This window comes from Podarcis melisellensis (assembly GCF_964234715.1).
Source record: "Podarcis melisellensis genome assembly, chromosome: 3".
Classification (NCBI taxonomy): domain Eukaryota; kingdom Metazoa; phylum Chordata; class Lepidosauria; order Squamata; family Lacertidae; genus Podarcis; species Podarcis melisellensis.
Window position 1 is genome coordinate 14,673,758 of NC_138530.1, and position 21,146 is coordinate 14,694,903.

General features: G+C 45.1%; 1 protein-coding gene across 33 annotated transcripts in view; it reads left to right on the forward strand.

Annotated features, from left to right (window-relative positions):
• NRXN1 (neurexin 1) overlaps positions 1-21,146 on the forward strand; it is a 981,700-nt gene that overhangs the window by 837,029 nt on the left and 123,525 nt on the right. For all 33 annotated transcript variants that reach the window (XM_081903670.1, XM_081903681.1, XM_081903676.1 and 30 more), the window contains one exon: positions 758-929. In XM_081903670.1, coding sequence (XP_081759796.1) covers positions 758-929 — 172 coding nt within the window. The remainder of the gene's footprint in view (positions 1-757; positions 930-21,146) is intronic.

A 21,146-nucleotide genomic window follows, 5' to 3' on the forward strand; every position in this document is an offset into this window, starting at 1 on the left:
ACACATGTTTCATCCTACCATGTTTATGGGTTGATGCAGGGACAGGCTCTATTTGATCTGGTCCTGAGTGACTTTGCTTCCAAACCACTAAGATCTGGCTTTCAGTATCCTTAGCAGAGCGATTTAAGTTTCCCAATGAATTTCAGCTAGCTTCAAGTTTTGGAGCGAGTGACTATTCAGAGTTCTGACCTTCTGAGCCCCAATACCCCAAGAAGCACCTTAGACTATGTTTTGCTTTTCGATGTCTTCCTGTTTTATAAAACTGCACAGTCTCCTTACAAAGTCATTTATCCTAGGCATAAGAACCAGGAAACTCACCTCTGTCTCTGTTTGGCCTGTGTTGTCAAGGGGGTGAATGAGTGGTTGAAATGAATGAAAAGAAGTGAATAACCTTCAGGCCGGGTCAAGAGATGTTGACTTGTACACAGGGTCTCTGTTCATGTAAACAAAACCGTATGGTGGTTATCCTTGGTTCATAGTTTCTAAGACAATAATGTTGAATGAGCTGGGGTAGGTAGCAAAGGGTTATGACTGGAAATATAGAATTCCTTGTTTGTATAGAAACAAGTTTTCTCCATTCTCAATCACAAATTGTTCAGTCCTGGTCCAGAGGATTCTTACCGCCACATGTCCTGAAGAAGTTAAAAGATATCTTCAGGATATTTTATCTGCATAATACTGTATCTAAAAGTGTTTTGGTTTTCTAAATGGGCTTCTGATTAACCATGTTGTTTCTGTCGTTTGCTTTTCTTTACAGCACCAAGGAAAAATTGGAGTTAAATTTAATGTTGGAACAGATGATATCGCAATTGAAGAGGTCAACGCAATCATTAATGATGGGAAATATCACGTAGTACGTTTCACAAGAAGTGGTGGCAATGCCACATTACAGGTGGACAACTGGCCAGTTATAGAACGCTACCCAGCAGGTAAGGATGTAAATTCTGACAGTTGGATTTCTGGCAGGGAGGGGGAAGGACAAAAGGTTATGTGGTGGATTTGCTTGTGTAGGTACATGGGATCTTGGCTTCTTCCAGATGTGCTCTTTTTCTGCCATGAAAAAAAAAGTTAATGTTTTGTAGATTGTGATAATGACAATTCCTAGGTGAAGCAAACAAAGTAAATGTGCAGACTGTCTTTGAACTACATTTGACACATGAGTGAAACTGAAGTCGTGTAGATGTCAACGCTTTGAGAAACCAAAGTGGGTGTTTTTTAAAAAATAAAAAAACAAACAAAAACCTTTAATTATTACTATACTCGTATATTCAGATGGTGGGGAAAGGCTTTGGCAAAAGCATCACAATACGTCAAATTAAATAAATAATCCGCAAGTGGGTGTTCAGAACAAATTTATTAAGGAAAGCATTGCCTGTGCTTATTTTATAACCAACCTTCCATAGCTTGTGGAGATTGGGCAATAACAACTTGTATTAAAGGGAGCACAGAAACCAAGAAGCGGTGCCTTGAAAGAAGAATGGAATTGATTTTAAGAGCATTCGTTTAAACACAATAGCTGTGGCCCACTCACCATTTATCCTGCAGCGGTCTCATCAAAGCCAGCCCAACTTGCCAAAGATTGTTCGCAAAGATATGGAATTTTAATTCTCACTAGGTGAACGGTCGACAGACCATTGATTATACCCAGTATGGAAAATTGCCCCAGGTATGCAAATAGTCTTGGGAGGTTGTGTAAGACCACTATAGCTCGGCGTCATATATTTTAAAGATGGTTTTCATATCCTGCGGTTGGCTTTCAGAGTGCCTGGTGGGGCAGAACCGCCAGCAATAGCCTCCTGGCCGTGGTGGTTCTGTTGCTTACTGAGGGCAGGAACAGTGAGGTGATTGTGAGGTCAGGGCTGTGTGAGTGGAGTCAATCCAGCACTCCTGCAAGTGCCTTTGCACAGCCCCAATCTTGCTGTCACCTCAACCCTCTCCCTCCACCAATGATATGTCTGCTGGGATGCTATTGCTGCAGCTCCGCCCAACTGGGGGTGCACTATTCTAAAGACACTAATCCAGAGGCCACTGGAACCATTTGTCTCCCTTGAACAATCAGGATCTATAATGAAGTTGACATTCCAACAATCACAAAATGGAATGGATTGGATTCTCTGATACCTGGTAAGAAAGGTAGAGGTTAAGCTAGAGGTCTCTCAAGTAGATAGGCATTGTGGTTTGTTGACATGTCACTCCATTGCTGTATAAATCCTCTAGTCCAGTTATTGCTATTATTATTTAACCAATCACAATTTTCTGTACTCCAAAATGCTTTGCAATTGTCATCATGTCTGTCAACCCTTGAGAGCGAGCTTAATGTTGTTCCCATTTTACAGATGGAGAACTGAGTGCTTCTGTTGACTTGACCAGGCCAACCTGTAAGCACGTTGCTAAGCAGCAGTTTAAAGCTGAGTTTTGCAATCCTCTGGACCTTTATTTACTTAACAGGGTTATAGGCCACCTTTCGGGGTTATGCCCTCACAAAGTGATAGCTGTACACGTGAATATCATCGAAGCAGCATCTTGGTTTTTTAAGTCCAACTGAATTCAAAAGCAGCTGAGAATCACATAACCAAAATCACATTAGGGAAAGCACTTGAAGAACCAAGTGTAATCCATTTGGAAGAGTTTCCATGGGCAGCTTGGCGATAACTAGGACCTGGGTAACTGTAGTCAGGGTCAACCACTATGGTTAATTTTACAGCAGCTGTACCAAGATAGTGACTGGTTCAGGAGCACCTGCAAGCTACACACATCTTCAAGGGGAGTGCAGTTCATCCAGGCCAGGCATCATAACTCCATCCACAATTGCCAACTTCCCAACCCACAATACCACCATCGGGTCTGAATCAAGTTCTTGCTTGTTCACCCTCACCGCCTTGTCTGGATTAGGATTCAGTTGTTCCACCTTCATCCACCCCAATGCTATCTCCAGACACCGGTTCAAAAGTTCCACAGCCTCCCTGGGATTGGATGGTGGAAAATGATTTCTTCCAGCATTTTCATATAGATATTATAAAGCACAGAAGACAAAATGGAGCCCTGCAGCATTCACACACCTAAGACCATGGAGATGAACAAGACTCGTTCAGCACTGCCTTCTGGAATCAGCCATCCAGAAAGGACTGGAGTCACTGAAACATCAAGACCTACTAAGACCAGCCCTCTCTGGTCATTCCAGAAGGATACAAAGCTCAACAAGAACAAAAGCCACTGAGAAGTCCAGCAAGACCAATACGGTTGAACTTCCATTGCCCATTCCTTTGTGTATCCATGTAACCGAGACTGTTTCTGTCCAAAAACAAGGGTGGCATGGACTGGAAAGATCCTAAATAATTGGTTTCCTTCAAAATTACCTAGAGTTGAGAGGCGACCTTCCTCTCTAATATTTTCCCTAACAGGGAAGATTAGAGACTGTGTGGTTGTTATATGTTCAGTAGGATCTAGGCTTGTTTTCATTACCAAGGGTTTGCCCACTGCTTTCTTCAGAGACCACCCACTCCCTTAAGGACATCCACTTGCTTCTGACATCCACGTAACCCTTGCAACCTTTAATGCTGGTGATGGGCATGGATCTAGACAGCAGGCCTCAAAGTTGCAAGCTCTGCTTTGATTGCTCAAAGGTGTCTGTGGATCTCAGGTGTCTGTGAGAGGCCTTCAAGAGGTTGTGTCCAATGCAGGGTGGAACTAAAGTTCCTTCTCCCACACAGTAGGTATTTGTGCTGCTGTGCAACAATGTAGGGTTGTTGTGCTATGCACTGTTGGAGCCCAGTTGGTGCTGGAAGTTTCCAGATTGTATACTAACCACATTTCATATGTAAACATGATGAGCTCTGCACTGTGCATTAAGTTCAGCTGAGGAGAAGGCATGGAGTGCATTTATGGTGTCTTTATTAAGGGTTTTTTCTGTACAGGTAGGTGAGGGGAACAGGGGCGTGTAGTCATCTGAAGGTACTGAAAGAGAGCATTTGGGGCTAAAACACTTTGTGATGAAGCATCCTTAGACTGACAGATACTGTTCCCAGAAGACACATTGGAATTTGGGTTGTGTGTATACAGTATGCGTGCAATTATTGACCACGGGAGCGGTGTGCGGCCCCCTGGATTTGCCACAGTACCTGTGCTGGTGGCAATTGCAGTGATGGCTCAATTCTTGCTCATATCTTTTTAAGAGGAATACCTGGAAACTTTCCATAGACTGCTAAACAAATGTTAGCAGCCTTTGTGTTGATTTTTAACAATCCCCAATGCAGCTACAACTGGGCTTAATTAAAGCCACAGTTTCAGCCATAACTCAGAATCCCCCTGTGCGTGTTATTGCTTGGCTCAGCCCAATCGTTCTTGGTATTTAATTTTCTTTGAGCTTTTATCGGTACCATCATGTTGCCTTTGTTCATGGCAGAACAACAGGAGACAGTTCTTTGTTTTCTCCCACCCACCCCTGTCTTGATTTAACACCATCTTCATACCTTCTTGGGGGTTTTTTTTTGGGGGGGGGTGTTTGTTTTAGATAATTGAATGTTCTTGAAGAGCATTGAGTGTGAGTGCCTGGAGGTGGTTGGAGGATGGATGGTGGCTAACAGATTGAGGTTGAATCCTGACAAGACAGAAGTACTGTTTAGGGGGACAGGGGGCGGGCAAGTGTGGGGGACTCCCTGGTTCTGAATGGGGTAACTGTGCTCCTGAAGGACCAGGTGTGCAGCCTGGGAGTCATTTTGGACTCACAGCTCTCCATGGAGGCGCAGGTTAATTCTGTGTCCAGGGCAGCTGTTTACCAGCTCCATCTGGTACGTAGGCTGAGACCCTATCTGCCTGCGGACTGTCTTGCCAGAGTGGTGCAGGCTCTAGTTATCTCCCGCTTGGACTACTGCAATGCGCTCTACGTGGGGCTACCTTTGAAGGTGACCTGGAAACTGCAATTAATCCAGAATGCGGCAGCTAGACTGGTGACTGGGAGTGGCCGCCGGGACCACATAACACCGGTCCTGAGAGATCTGCATTGGCTCCCAGTACATTTCTGAGCACAATTCAAAGTGTTGGTGCTGACCTTTAAAGCCCTAAACGGCCTCGGTCCTGTATACCTGAAGGAGAATCTTCACCCCCATCGCTCAGCCCAGACACTGAGATCCAGCATCCAGGGCCTTCTGGCGCTTCCCTCATTGCGAGAAGTGAGGTTACAGGGAACCAGAGAGAGGGCCTTCTCGGTAATGGCGCCCACCCTGTGGAATCCCCTCCCTTCAGATGTGAAGGAAATAAGCAGCTATCCTATCTTTAAAAGACATCTGAAGGCAGCCCTGTTTAGGGAAGTTTTTAATATTTAATGCTGTTTTGTTTTTTACACTTGATTGGGAGCTGCCCAGAGTGGCTGGGGAAACTCAGCCAGATGGGCGGGGTATAAAAAATAAATTAATACCTCTCTTTCTCAAATTCCATATTCCCTATCTCACTTCCCTTTATGGTGTGTGTGTGTGTGTGTGTGTGTGTGTGTGTGTGTGTGCATGATATGCACAAAGCCACTGACCTGCATTCCACTGTTTACAGTAGGGGGCCCCAATGCTGTGCCCCCCGACTTTGCTGGACTACAAGCCTGATCATCTGTGACCATTAGCCATGGGAGTCACAGCCTAGCAACTTCTGGATGGCACCCCAGATTTACAGCATGCACCTTTAAATAGCAGTGAACACGACAGAGCACCATCTACTGATGCCCTGAATTCTATCCTTGCTGTTGACCTGCACCTGCTCCCTCCCCAGTCCTTTTCACCTATTACTCTCCACAGTCTGCTGCCTTTCTTCCATGGACTGACTATAGTGGACTAGCTCTAACTCACTTTCCATTAAAGTCCTTGCTCCTAAGCCACATCTCTGCTATCAAAGAACACTGTAGCTGTAGGGAATCCAGAATTGTTGAACTCTTGGGATGCAACTGAAAGGGCACAATGGAATAATAATCTCTTGTCTCTAGAATTATCTGTAGTTGAAGGGATGTTGAAAATCACCATTGCTCCCTTAGAGTAAAAATACCTCTTTGAAGTCTGTTGAGAATAGAAAATCTGAGGGGAGCGGGGAAGGATGAAAAATACTGAGGACAGGAGTTCCTGTACCCAACCATGGACTTCCTCTTCCCTTTTCATAATGGAAAAAAAAAATGATTGGGGGGGGGAGGGGAATACAAAAATAAAATAAAATAAAATCCTGTGGAATTATTTTCTCTTTTGAGACATGTGCACTACTTTATAAGATGCTTTCCTCACTCAAAATTTGTATGTTTGCTTTTTTCTGAGTATATAAAACTGTTTAGTTTTGTTGTCTTTTTGGTCCCTATCTCTCCTTTAAATCGGAACCAGTAAAGTTGTAGAATACCCTGTGTGTCTGGAGGTGCTTCGAGGATGAATGGTGGTTAACAGATTGGGGTTGAATCCTGACAAGACAGAAGTGCTGTTTTTGGGGAACAGGGGGCAGGCAGGTGTGGGGGACGCCCTGGTCCTGAATGGGGTAACCAGGTGTGCAGTCTGGAAGACATTTTGGACTCACAGCTGTCCATGGAGGCACAGGTCAATTCTGTGTCCAGGGCAGCTGTTTACCAGCTCCATCTGGTACGCAGGCTGAGACCCTATCTACCCACGGACTGTCTCGCCAGAATGGTGCATGCTCTGGTTATCTCCCGCTTGGACTACTGCAATGTGTTCTACATGGGACTACCTTTGAAGGTAACCTGGAAACTACAACTAATCCAGAATGCAACAGCTAGCCTGGTGACTGGGAGTAGCCACCGGGACCATATAACACTGGTCCTAAAGGGTCTTCACTGGCTCCCAATACATTTCCAAGGACAGTACCAACACTTTGAAGCTCTAAACGGCCTCAGCACAGTATACTTGAAGGAGGGTTTTCTTGCCGTTCCCTCACTGCGAGAAGTGAAATTACAGGGAACCAGGCAGAGGGCCTTCTCGGCAGTGGCACCCTACCTGTGGAGCGCTCTCCCATTAGATGTCAAGGAGATAAAGAACTATACAACTGTTAGAAGACATCTGAAGGCAGCCCTGTATCAGGAAGTTTTTAACATTTGACGTTTTATTATGTTTTTATATTTTTCTGCAGGCCTCCCAGAGTGGCTGGGGAAACCCAGCCAGATGGGCAGGGTATAAATAATAAAATTATTATTATTATTATTATTATTATTATTATTATTATTATTACTACTACAACTACTACTACTACTCTGGTCTCCCAGGTCCTAGTGCAATGCTTTAACTCCTACACCAAACCGCCTCTCACCAACATATTTTAAAACCAAATTATGCCTTGCAGATGTTCCTCTAGTAAGATTCACATCCATTTGTGTGCCCGTAGTTCATTTTGGCTCTAGTTTTCTATGCCTGGTTTTTTTTAAAGTCACTTGTTGCCATGGTGTTTTAACTTATCTCCCCTACCTGCTTCTGGGTTTAATTAAGAATAAGCAAGATCAGCAGGTTAATTAAGACGCCTCTTCATTTGAACTGTACAGCTGATCCCTCCTTCACAGACACTGAAGAAATTAGGCGTTTATCATCTAAGCTTCCTGCAATAGCAAACCTGATTAATTCTCTGCTGAGGCAAGCAGACTTCTTCACCTGCTTACCATTTCAAAACCTTTTGTTACAGGTGTACAATTTTTAATTTGGAAACGTATGAGAAACATATTGTCAAAAAGGTGTTTTGTGTATTTTACGCCTTCAGTTCTGCTTTCCTTGGGTTGCATTCAAGTAAATCCTGCTCAGAGCCGACCCACTGAAATTAATAAACTTTAGTGAGTCATGTCCATTAATTACAATGGGTCTACTTGTGAGCAGGACTAGTGTTGAATGCCATCCACAGTACCATCAGTATTGCAACTTCTGGAATTTATCATCAGTATGCTTCGCTGTAGAAATCAAAATTCTTCACCAATAAGAGCTAGTGACACCTTGTGCAAATTAAACTCATTTGCAAATCTTCAGTGGGGATGAGCAGGCCCCGCCCCTTTCAGTTCTGTTTCTGAGCTGAGTATTGACTCTGCCCTATGGGTATTTTGGAGAGGAGATTTTCAAGAAAGCACATCCCAGTCACTCCTTCCATGTACTACATAGCCAAGATATTTGGGTACACAATAATGTTTAAGCGGAATCAGAGTTAGGGCAGTGATTCCTGCCCTCGCTCTGGTTGCTTCTGGATAAAATAAACTTCTTTTTAGTTTAAATATTGAGACCAGCAAGTATGTAATAAACACCAGTAGTGGAGCAAACATTTGTACAAAGCCCACCTACCCAAAATACTTTGCAGCAACATTGGGGAAGACCACTTTGGCCAAGGTTTTACAGCCTTGAAGAAGTAACTGGCCGCTTTGCACCTTCTCAACCTTCCTTTGCTATCTTGTCTTCCATTAAAAATGATACACCTTCAAAGGTTTTCAAATCTTTCCACCCTACAGGCTTGTCTCCATCTTTTTTCTTACCAAGGAGTGACTTACAGTCCCTTCTTATCAATGGGCTTTATTAAAGTTTCTTAAGTCAGTGTCTTTATTTATGTTTGATTTGACAACTTATCAGCTTTCTTCTGTCTGATAATGCTATATAATGTTTCTTTAAGTCAGGGGAGACAGGCATTTGCTCCCCACCCCACCCACCCCCCCGGTTTTGTAGCTGTGGGCTTTCCCCTCCTTTCTTTCACATCTTTCCCTTTTTCATCTTGGAGAACCTGGTAAAAAGCAGAGGCTTATCGCTTCTGAGATGCAACAGATTCTGTAATTAAATTCAGATTTTAATAAAATGTGCCGTGTGCTCGCCATTGCTCTGCCGCTGACAGATTCCGCCTCCTTTGGTTAAAAAAAAAATGACATAATGCTGCTTCTTTGTAAGAGGCAGGGAAATGTCAAATGAGTAGCGGCGCTCCCAGATCTGCTATAAAGCATTTAGAAAATGCAGAGTCCTTTTAAAAGATTCATAACAAAACTTGGTAAATACAAGAACAGAAGAACACAGTTTTAAGAACTTGAAGAATCTTCGAGCAGTTTCCAAATATTCGGGGCTGAGGGGGAAGCATGTCTCAGAGCCCTCTTGAGATTGTAATATTTTAGATTGCAGGTGGGAGACAGGCTGTGCGTTTGACTGCTCTTCTGCATGAAGACTCCCTTGTAATGGGAAAAAAGGGGTGAGATGAATAGCAGCGATTCTCTTTTTAGAGAACAAGATGGCATCTTGTTAGGCATCAAGCCCAAAGGGTGCCTTGAACTGCTGACCTGAGAGATGACAGAGCCACGGCTGGGAAACATTATATATTTATAACCGCAAAGAGCAAAGTTTTGTTCATTTATTAACTTCATAAAGGTAAAGGTAAAGGTACCCCTGCCCGTACGGGCCAGTCTTGACAGACTCTGGGGTTGTGCGCCCATCTCACTCAAGAGGCCAGGGGCCAGCGCTGTCCGAAGACACTTCTGGGTCACGTGGCCAGCGTGACATCGCTGCATCTGGCGAACCAGAGCCGCACACGGAAACGCCGTTTACCTTCCCGCTGGTAAGCGGTCCCTATTTATCTACTTGCACCCGGAGGTGCTTTCGAACTGCTAGGTTGGCAGGCACTGGGACCGAGCAGCGGGAGCGCACCCCGCCGCAGGGATTCGAACCGCCGACCTTTCGATCGGCAAGTCCTAGGCGCTGAGGCTTTAACCCACAGTGCCACCTGCGTCCCATTAACTTCATACCAGACTATAAAGGCCCATTTATTCCAGTATCTTTGCAGTGACCAAACAGAAGCCTCTTAGAAAACTCATAAACGGGGATTGGGGGCAAAAGCATACCCTCCAACATTTCTCCAATGAAAATCGGGGTGTTTTATTCAATAATATTAATAGCAATATTGATAATTTTATTCTTTGTTCCCTGCCCATCTGACTGGGTTTCCCCAGCCACTTTGGGTGGCTTCCAAAATATATAAAAACATAATAAAACATTAAACATTAAAAAAAAAAACTTCGCTATACAGAGCTGCCTTCAGATGTCTTCTAAAGGTTGTATACTTACTTTTCTCCTTGGCTCGGAGGTCACATAACTCCATACCATCCATCATTTGTCTGATGAAAACAGGGATGTCCTAAGGAAAAGGGGCCCCTTTACCTTTAAGGAAAAGCAGGACATTCCAGGATCAAATCAGAAACCGGGGTGTGCTTTTGTAAATTCGGGACTGTCCCTGGAAAATAGGGGTGCTTGTAAGGTCTGCATTAGCTATCTCTTATTGTTTTCTCCGGGATGTGGGTGGCACTGTGGGTTAAATCACAGAGCCTAGGACTTGCCATTCAGAAGGTCGGTGGTTCGAATCCCCGCAACGGGGTGAGCTCCCGTTGCTCGGTCCCTGCTCCTGCCAACCTAGCAGTTCAAAAGCACGTCAAAGTGCAAGTAGATAAATACCGTATTTTTTGCTCTATAGGACTCTCTTTTTCCCTCCTAAAAAGTAAGGGGAAATGTGTGTGCGTCTTATGGAGCGAATGCAGGCTGTTCAGCTATCCCAGAAGCCAGAACAGCAAGAGGGATTGCTGCTTTCACTGCTCAGTGATCCCTCTTGCTGTTCTGGCTTCTGAGATTCAGAATTTTATTTTTTTTTCCTCCTCCAAAAACTAGGTGCGTCTTATGGTCTGGTGCGTCTTATAGAGCGAAAAATACGGTAGGTACCGCTCCGGCGGGAAGGTAAACAGCATTTCCGTGTGCTGCTCTGGTTCGCCAGAAGTGGCTTAGTTATGCTGGCCACATGACCCGGAAGCTGTATGCCAGCTCCCTCAGCCAATAAAGCGAAATGAGCGCCGCAACCCCAGAGTCGGTCACGACTGGACCTAATGGTCAGGGGTCCCTTTACCTTTACCTTTATTGTTTTCTCCCTGTCAACCAGCACTCAGAGGCACTGTGCCTTGGAGAATCTAGAGATTATATATTCACTACATGCTCATTGAAAACACAGGTGGTTTACAGCTGAACTAATGATTGCCATACTTCCAATGTCAGTATCACTGTTGCATTGCAGCAACCACACACCAATGGCACGCCACTGCTTTGGAAATATTTCACTTCGATAGATATTTTGCCTTTAATCATTATCATTGTCATCGTATCAGTTATCTTATTTGTTTATTTCATTATATACTGCTTGATTGTAGAACAAAACCTCAAAGCTGTTTTTTTTAAAAAGGAAGAAGATAAAGCAATGAATCACCACTAAAAAAATTTACAACTATAATTTAAAACATACAGAAAGTTTCGATCATAACAGAGTAGGATAAAAGAAATGGAAACTCATGCAAACTTTCTAAACATCTGGATAGGCTTGTCCTATCCAGCAGGCACCAAAAAGAAAATATCAGGAAAGCGCCTTCCCTTTTTCTATCAATAAGCAGGGAGTTCCCAAGTGTCAGTGATGCCACACTAAACAACCTCGTTCTTACAAATGTGGTGTGGGTATTATATGGCACCTGTAAAAGTGTCAATTCCAGTTGAGCAGGCACTGTGGACACAGATGGGTTACAAAAGATACATATAACTGGCATCCCACACTGGTCTAAGTAATATAGATATGCAAACACAGTCATAGTGGGCTTGCTGATCGGAAGATTGGCAGTTCAAATCCCCACAATGGGGTGAGCTCCTATTGCTCTGTCCCAGCTCCTGCCAAGCTAGCAGTTCGAAAGCACACCAGTGCAAGTAGATAAATAGGTACCACTGCAGCAGGAAGGTAAACGGTGCTTCTGTGCGCTCTGGCACTTGTCACTGTGTCCTGTTGCGCCAGATGTGGTTTAGTCATGCTGGCCACATGACCCAGAAAGCGGTCTGTGAGCAAACGCCAACTCCCTCGGCCTGAAAGCGAGATTAGTGCCACACCCCATAGTTGCCTTTGACCGGACTTAACCATCCAGGGGTCCTTTACTTTTACCTTCTACTCAGTGGGACAGCTGACTCAGACTGAGAATCCAAGTCAGAGTGTCAGTTCTGTAGAGCCAGCCAAGCCCTCATTGGCTCCTCAGGTCACTTGTTCTGACTGGGTTGAAGAGGAGCAGGATGAACACCACAGAGACCAAGCCAATAAGTGTCTGAGAGGCACACCTAGGCTCCTCTGCCGTAGTCCTCAATTCAGCAGCTTACACCAGCCTCCCCCTATCTGGTGCCTAAAGATGATGGGGACTATAACTCCAATCAGACCCAGGAAGCATGGCCAAAGATGAGGAATCATGGGAAGTGTTGCCCAGTGCCTCTGCAGAATACAACACCACACCCAACATTCTTCATCCAAAATGTGCCCCTTCAGTTCTGCCCTAGATTTTTTTGACTGGGCAATGGAGCTTGTGTTGAGCACCATTCAGTATGCCAGCCAATATATGCAGTGCTCACGAGTCCCGCTTCACACCGTGCATAGTTAAACTATGGAACTCATTGCCACAGGAGACAGCAATGGCCACCAACTTGGATGGGTTTAAAAGAGGATAAGACCAGTTCATGGAGGAGAGGGCTATTGAGAGCTACTAGCCAGATGGCAGCAGTGCTCCTGAATACCAGTTGCTGTAAGCCACAGCAGGGGAAAGTTGCTCTTGTGCTCAAATCCTGCCTGTGAGTTTCTCACAGGATGCCGAATCCAGCATTTCTTCTTATTTCTCCTAACTCTTTCAGTCTCATCGTACCGGTGATGCATTGCATTTCCATTAACTCCTAGAGCAGCCCTGAGGTAGCTCTGAGACCAGGGCCCTTCGAAAGGCAGCATAAATTCAATGCTGGCTTGAGCCTTTGAGCCAGACAATTTGCCATCCCAAATATGAAAGAAACAAACAAAAAACAAAATTAATTTCTGTGTAATGACATTGTGTTCTGAGATATCCCTGGGCCATAAGGCTTTTTAAAAAAATGATCACATTTCTCTCTCTCTCTCTCTCTCTCTCTCTCTCTATATATATATATTTGCCAGTGTTGTGAGTTGTGACAGTGCAATAGGACTTCATGTCTTCAGGACAAGAACTTCTGTTTAGCTCCCTAATTCAGAAAAAGTACTATAATTCATACTGGAAATGGAAAAAGTGACACTCATGTCTGCTCTGGATAAAAAAAGAGAGAGGGGGGGAGGGAGAGAGGCACAACCTAAATAATTCAGGTCTCTGAGAAGATATTAATCTCTTTCTTACACCCATTCTCAATGTGAGCCTCTTTCTTTCAACCCCACTGATAAATCTTTGTGGGTGGGTGGGGTCTGTTTGTTTCTATTTTGTGATTTTTTCCCCTGCCGCTGCACACAAGCCCTTAGCATCCTGTGCCCATACAGTGATAGGCAGGGACCAAAAATTGGCGCCATCAATGAGGGCACAGCAGTCCAGATTCAAACAGTATGTCAAATTATTCTTCTGTGTTTATTGTGTGTTTGCGCATGCATTAAGAACAATACCTCTTTAAGAATGTGTTTGATGTGTTACAGTAGTTGTGATTATCTATCTACCCCAGAGCTCCTGGTGTGAGCAGGGAATGATCCCCTTCTCTTCCAGGCATTATTCCATCATTTCCGAGCACAATTCAAAGTGTTGGTGCTGACCTTTAAAGCCCTAAAGGGCCTCAGTCCAGTATATCTGAAGGAGTGTCTCCACCCACATCATTCTACCCGGACACTGAGGTCCAGCACTGAAGGCCTTCTGGCCGTTCCCTCACTGCGAGAAGCCAAGTTACAGGAAACCAGGCAGAGGGCCTTCTCGGTAGTGGCACCCGCCCTGTGGAACACCCTCCCACCAGATGTCAAAGAGAACAAAAACTACCAGACTTTTAGAAGACATCTGAAGGCAGCCCTGTTTAGGGAAGCTTTTAATGTTTGATGCATTACGGTATTTTAATATTTTGTTGGAAGCTGCCCAGAGTGGCTGGGGAAGCCCAGCCAGATGGGTGGGGCATAAATTATTATTATTATTATTATTATTATTATTATTATTATTATTATTTCACTAGTTAGTCACAAGCATGGCTGCTTGCCTTTCCTTGGGCCAGTCCTGATCACTACTGAATGCCACACTCATTCATCCCCTCACCTTTTAGTCTTGTGGGAGATGGGAAGGCTTCTAGGTCAGGGGTCAATAAATCTATTTTTGCTGCGCTGGATCAGTCCCCTCCCCCTGCTGTCCCCTCCACCTTGTTTGGAAGCCCGGCATTGTTCGAACTCTGCAAGCCAGCTGCTCCCTTCTTGCATGCCTCCCTTTCTCTAACTGGAAGCCAGATGCCACCTGCCCAGATGAGGGACAGGTCCCTCCCACCCTAATCCAACTGCTAGGGCAAGGTGAGACCAACCTGCCAATCAAAGAGAGGAAGAGAAGACAGACAACCATGTTCTTCCAATGCCACACCAAAACAAAAGCCAGGTGATCTTTCACCTCTGTCCTCTGCTTCTGTCTCTCTCCTCTTCCCAGATCTGACTTAGGGAAAACCTCCCCTGTGCCTCTGGTGGATGGAGACACCACTGGGCAATTTCTTGCTGCCAATGTTCACACACCATCACATTTTTGGGACTTTTTTTTAAAAAAAAATATAATAAAATCTAGTATACTGGCCCCTTTTGCATTTGCCCAAGTTGCCAGATGGCCATTCCGGGCCTTTCTCCATCCCACCTCAAGAATCAAGTACCATTTGGAAGCTCCCTCAACCTGAGCAGGAGCGCTTGGCAGTACAAATCCCAGGCTCACAAGGTTAGGAAGGCAATATCCAGAATGGCTGTGGCAGCGCTTGCAGGGAAGGGAATGCTTAGAAGAAAGATTGAGGTGAAAGCTGTGGATATGGCGGGCAGCTGGGCAACACCCTCTTGGAAAATCTGTGGAAGAAGCAACTCCTGCCTCTCTGTTTACCTCACCCTCCACTTCAATCTCAGTTCTAGAATGGCAAGATGCTCCAGGGGGGAGGTAATTTTAGCTTCCTTTCCCCCTCCCCCTCCCCTTTTGGTGGTTAAATTTCCCGTTACAATATTTCATCCAACAGTCTCATTACCCTCATGAATGACTCAGCTTTGCATCTCCCACCTGCGTAGCCTTGATAGCATCTCCTTGGATGTAAAACACGAGGAAAGGATTTTCAACAGTTGTAGATTGAAGCCTTTCGTACAAAGCAATGCTGTTTCCCCTCTGCCTAGACTCCTGATTGTTGTCCTGCTGTGGCACTCTCTGTATCTTTATTTTACTGGTTTAAGGAAAATATTGCTGAACATATCTGACCTTTCCAGAGGGGAATTATCTTGAGCCGGGCAAAGTACAGTAATCATGTCAATGCAGGAAGATGCCATATCTTGCCTGTCAGGACACAATCCCTGTGATGCCTTTTAAGATTTATTTGGGCTACTGTTTTAAGGCGTCACAAAGGATTCATAGTCTGTGTTTCGTCCTAGCTTGTTCGTCCTGTTTTCAGAAAATTAAAATTAAAATTGGGAGATTCCATAACAGCTGAAATTGGGATATCTGAGAATTCTGAGGAAAATGGAAACCGAATTGTCACTGTACTCCCCCCCCCAAAAAAACAACAATGAAAGAGCCATAGTTTAGTGACAGCCCTTTGTATATTTGAAAATGACTAGCATATCTCCTCTCAGTCTCTTCCAGGCTGGACATACCCAACTCATAAGGCTTGGTTTCCAGATCAGGTGGGGTGGAGGAGGGCTATGTGAGCCACCTTGAGCTTCTCAGAGGAATGGTGGGGATACAAATGAAATAATAAAAATGACAGGTTAATAATATATGGTGTGCATACGACCTCAGTTGTCTCCTATGTTACAAAGGCCTATGAGGCATTTAGTGGCACTGGTCCCAAGCTGTGCAATGTTCTTCCAGCAGAGATGCAGCAGGCACCCTCGCGCTTTGACTTTCAGCCGTCTCTCGAAGACCTTTTTTTATGCTGACGGGCCTGAATATTGTGCTGCACTGCTTTTAATGCTATATTGCAGTGAACTTCCCTGGTATATGGGAGAGTGCAGTGTGTCAATACTGTTATTGGGGCCCATCAATAAATGTTCCACTTATGGGATCCAGAACACCACTTTACTGCCAATGTCTTAAAGCAGAGATTGAGAACTCCCCAGTTTGGGGTACAAACCTGGAACAACTGAACCTGTTCCCTCGGTGCAGTTCCGCTGTCAGTAACAGATGAGAAAGAAGGAGGCTCTGGAAAGAAAAGGTTTATCAGGGCCACGTGCAGCATGGATGCCTTTTATTTATTTATTTATAAATCACATTTCAAGCATCAGGCCATTAGGCGCAGCAGTGTTTGGAGGTTTCATTCCAGGGATATGGCTGCAGGCTTCGTTCCCTGCTAACAATCCATTCCGAATGTTTCTGATCATAATTGGCTGTGCATATTCTGGCCTCTGAATATTGATCTGTATGCCGCGGTGTTCCTCGTTGGTGCGCCATATTTCAGGCGAGGAAATGACTCTTGCACGCATTCATTTCCATCAAGAAGAGCGGGAGGAACAGCTGCCTGTTTACCTTCCCCTCTATTGACCCGTTGCCAGTAACTTCTCCTGGAGTTTTGCCTGGGGATCGATAATAGGATACAGATCGTTCTGCGAATCCTATAAGTTTATTAAGCGGGGGAAATCATCAATATTGCATTGCTATCCTTCCAGCATTTAGCTTTGAAGGGCTGTCTCTTTCAGGGCTGGCTTGTAAGCTCCGCGCTTTATCATCCTTGGCAGCCTGCATTTTCAAAATAAAGCGGCTTTTATTTTGCTAATATTTAAAGAGCGCAATGCAGCTCATTTTAATAATGCATTCATTTCGGGCGCGTGCGACTCCGTTAATGAAGCCACCTGGAAAAAGGGAAGAAGAAAAAAACCCTGTAAATCTGCGACGGCCGCAATATCCTCACGCAATTTCTTGTGTTCCAATCTATTGTGGGAAAGGTCAAGTAGTTTCCTGAGAGAGAGTGGATTTGCAAATTGTGTCAGAGGAGCTGTTTTCTTTGAAAGATTATCCATTTCCCTCTTTAAAAAATTGTTAAGTATAACAAAGGAGTTGCCGCTTGTGTCCTGAATAATGGGGTGTGCAGTTGTAAATGGGTTTCTCGCAGGAGAAAAGAAGCAGCTCGGTGTCAGGGGCGGTTGTGTGTGTGTGTGTGTGTGTGTGTGTGTGTGTGTGTGTAAGAGAGAGGGGGGAAGAGAAAACAAAGGAACAGAAAACATAGGAGGAATGGATGGGAAAGAATCGACTTGAGCTGTGGGATAGTTTTCCCCCAACTGGTGCTTTCGAAATGTTGCTGGACTCAATAATAATAATAATAACAATAATTTGTTTATACCCGGCCCATCTGGCTGGGTTTCCCCAGCCACTCTGGGAGGCTCCCAACAGAATATTAGTAATAATAATAAAAAGTGTTAAAATGTCAAACATTAAAAACTAAACAGGGCTGCCTTCAGATGTCTTCTAAAAGTCAGATAGTTGTTTATTTCCTTGACATCTGGTGGGAGGGCGTTCCACAGGGTGAGCGCCACCACCGAGAAGGACCTCTGCCTGGTTCCCTGTAACTTCACTTCTTGCAGTGAGGGAACCGCCAGGAAGTCCTTGGCATTGGACCTCAGTGTCTGGGCTGAGTGATGGGGGTGGAGACGCTCCTTCAGGTATACTGGGATGAGGCCATTTAGGGCTTTAAAGGTCAGCACCAACACTTTGAATTGTGCTCGGAAACGTACTGGGAGCCAGTGTAAGTCTTTCAGGACCGGTGTTAAATGGTCTCAGCAGCCACTCCCAGTCACCCGTCCAGCTGTTGCATTCTGGATTAGTTATAGTTTCTGGGTCACCTTCAAAAGTAGCCCCACTCCAACTAGCATCAGCCCCAGGAAACATGACCAGTGGTCAGGGATGATGGGAGTGGGCATTCAGCTCCTACTTTAGGGGATGGTAGTGGATTGTCTAGGACAATATGCTACATAATAACGTAGTAATACCCTTTTGGATCAGGCCAGTGGCCCATCTAGTCCAACATCCTGTTCTCACAGTGGCCAACCAAATACCTATGGGAAGCTAATGACAGCAGCGAGCCAACCATAAATTACACCAAGCAAGTTGGAGTTATTGGCAAAAATAGGAGCTGCCCAGAAGGGTCAGGCCTAATGAGCACAGCAACTCATCTCCAGCAGGTCTTGCCCCCATGAAGTCATTGCTGAGACTGAAGGTCCCTGCTTCCCCGCAGCTGCCCAAGACCCCTCCTATGCAAGGGTTTCCCCAAGCAATCTGCCCTGTGTGAATCTAACTTCTCCTCTGCCCTCTTCATGCCTCTCCTGGTTCTGGGAGACCAGTGGGGAGGGAAGAAGAAGAGTTTGGATTTGATATCCTGCTTTATCACTACCTGAAGGAGTCTCAAAGCAGCTAACATTCTCCTTTCCCTTCCTCCCCCACAACAAACACTTTGTGAGGTGAGTGGGGCTGAGAGACTTCAGAGAAGTGTGACTGGCCCAAGGTCACCCAGCAGCTGCATGTGGAGAAGCGGAGACACGAACCCAGTTCACCAGATTACGAGTCTACCGCTCTTAAACTCTACACCACACTGGGTGTAGGGAAGCTTGTTGCAGCAGGAGCAGGAGACACCTGCAACTCTTCAGCAGCCACTCACTTCTGCCCCTTGGCCTCTATCCTCTTCTGCTTCTGCCACAGACTCTCCCTGCACACTAAGCCCTGCTACCTCTTCAGCTTCCAACACCTCCTAGTCTTCTCCCTCTGACCACTCATAGTTCCACTGCCAATTCATGGTTCCACCACCAATTCTCGGGCTTTGAGCTTTCTTCCCTTGAGGGTTCCCCAGCTGGTTCCTCTCACCATTCCTCTGTGCCCAACCAGTCTGTGACATCTAGTAGCCATGGACTCCTCCATGAATTCATCTCATGTTCCCTGAAGGCCATCTAAGTTTGTGGGAGGCAGGATGTAATTTTAACATATGATATTGCATCAGCAAATGACTTCCTGGCACTCACTCGTTCATCCAGTAGCTGTTGCTCTTCCTGATAAAAGTCCATAAAACTGGGGTGGTTTAGGGCAGTGTTCCCCAACCTTGGGCCTCCAGCTGTTTTTGGACTACAACTCCCATCATCCCTCGCTAGCAAGACCAGTGGTCAAGGATGATGGGAACTGTAGTCCAAAAACAGCTGGAGGCCCAAGGTTGGGGAACACTGGTTTAGGGGGTCTTCGTGGCTCTTTCGCTACTGCGTTGTGAGCTGTTCCTTGTGGAAGTGCGGTGCCCAAGTGCTTCTGCGATTTTTATCTCGCTGAGCTTTTGCATCTGCAATTTATGGTTTTCTGTGGCCCTGCCTTGCCAAAAGCATGAAAGAAAGAAACAAAGAACCCTGAATGTACAAGTTTAAACCTTTCAATTTGAAACATATTACTCTTTTATAGTCAAATATCTGCGAGGCATAAAATACACAAATTGAAATGCCACTGTTAGACGCAGCTGAGAGTCTAAAGCTTTCTGTGGCCAAGGGCTACTTCTTTGGCTCTGCTGCTGACAGAGAACAGATTTTTATCTCTTAAATGCCATTTTCCATCAGCGCTGGCCCCTTTGGCTCTTTTCCCTTTTAACATTGTTATTATTTTGATTTGCCCTGCTTTGCCCAGAGAATGACCTTCCTCTTTCCTTTCTGAATTGAGAATCAATGGGGCTGCTATGCTTAAGCTCACTGCGACTCTGCTGAGCCCCTGTGCAGATGGGGAGGAGCTATGTTTGCCGTGGGGAATGTTTGCATGCAGAACTGGCCACGTAGATCTGAAGCGAGGTCTCAGTAGTGTCAGAATGAGGCAGAAGGAATCAGTCTATTTGCCACAACTTGCCAGTCTCACATGCATTTATTTCTGAGACCCTCTCATTTCTGCATTAATTTGCTGGTGTGTGAATGCTCATGTATAAATTAACATTTAAATATTTATCTATTATTATTATTATTAAATTGTAGAGTTTGGAGGGACCCTTCTCTCACCACAGGTGACTCAAGGCATCTTTGCAAAAACAAAACAACAGACTCAGAAGCAGAACCCATGCATTTCTTAAAACCAAGGGCGGGGGGAATTACATCAAAAATATTCACCCCTCGCCCATCCCTGCCCCCTTCCGACCCTGCTTCACACATGTTTTCACCTGGCTGGAATGTTTCCTTCAACTCTGATCATGCCTCTTGCTTCTCCTGGTGAACAAAGGTGACATTTTACATCCATTGTTCCGCATCCTTTTTTCTTCTTCTTCAGGCCCTGCACATCATTGTCATGTGGCCCCCAGAAGCTTGCCCCAAAGGAACATGGCTCTTTGGACTGAAGCACAGCAGAGGGTTATAGATCCTGCAATCCTCCATTTTACACCTCATTCTTACACCTGAATAATATAATCGCCTTTTGATGCCCATTTCAGCTTTCACAGTATAGTATCAACTAGCTAAATGTTTCACCATTACTATAAAAGGCCCCTTTTTAATATATTTCTGGTAGGCATGATAGCATAATATGACCTTTAATTTAACAGCCAAAGGCTTTTTTTATCACCTCCTTGTTGCTTTTTTATCTTCTCTTGCTTCTTCCTGATATAACACAGCAGTCTCTCCATCTAAGCCACTCGGTGCTGCGTGGAGGCTGCTGCCTTATTACTAAGGGAGGAGAATTGAGTTGGGGAAGGATACTTTTACCTTTAATTATTGATTGCAGCCGCGGAAAAGGCTCTGAATCAAAACAAGACAAATGGAGGCAATAAAGAGGAGGAGAAGGCTGCAGACAGGCACAGGAAAACGCAACACCCCAGACTTGAAGAAGGGGTACAGGAAAGAGGCAGGAGTTGCTCCCAGTGTGCAGATTTGGAGAGCAAATGGCCTCCTTTGTTTCACAAAGAACCTTCTCGTGAGGAGGGAACTTCCACCACAGGAGGGGGGAAAGGCTTCCCTTTTCTCGCTGGTCGTTGTTCCTCTGAGATCTATCACTACCTCTGAGTTATCAGTTTGCTTTGAGAATATCAGTCGGCCACCAAACTAGATGGCTTTAAAAGAGTATTTGACAAATTAATGGATGGCAATGAGTCATGATGAAGAGACGCGGGTGGCGCTGTGGGTTAAACCACAGAGCCTAGGACTTGCCGATCAGAAGGTCGGCGGTTTGAATCCCCGTGACGGGATGAGCT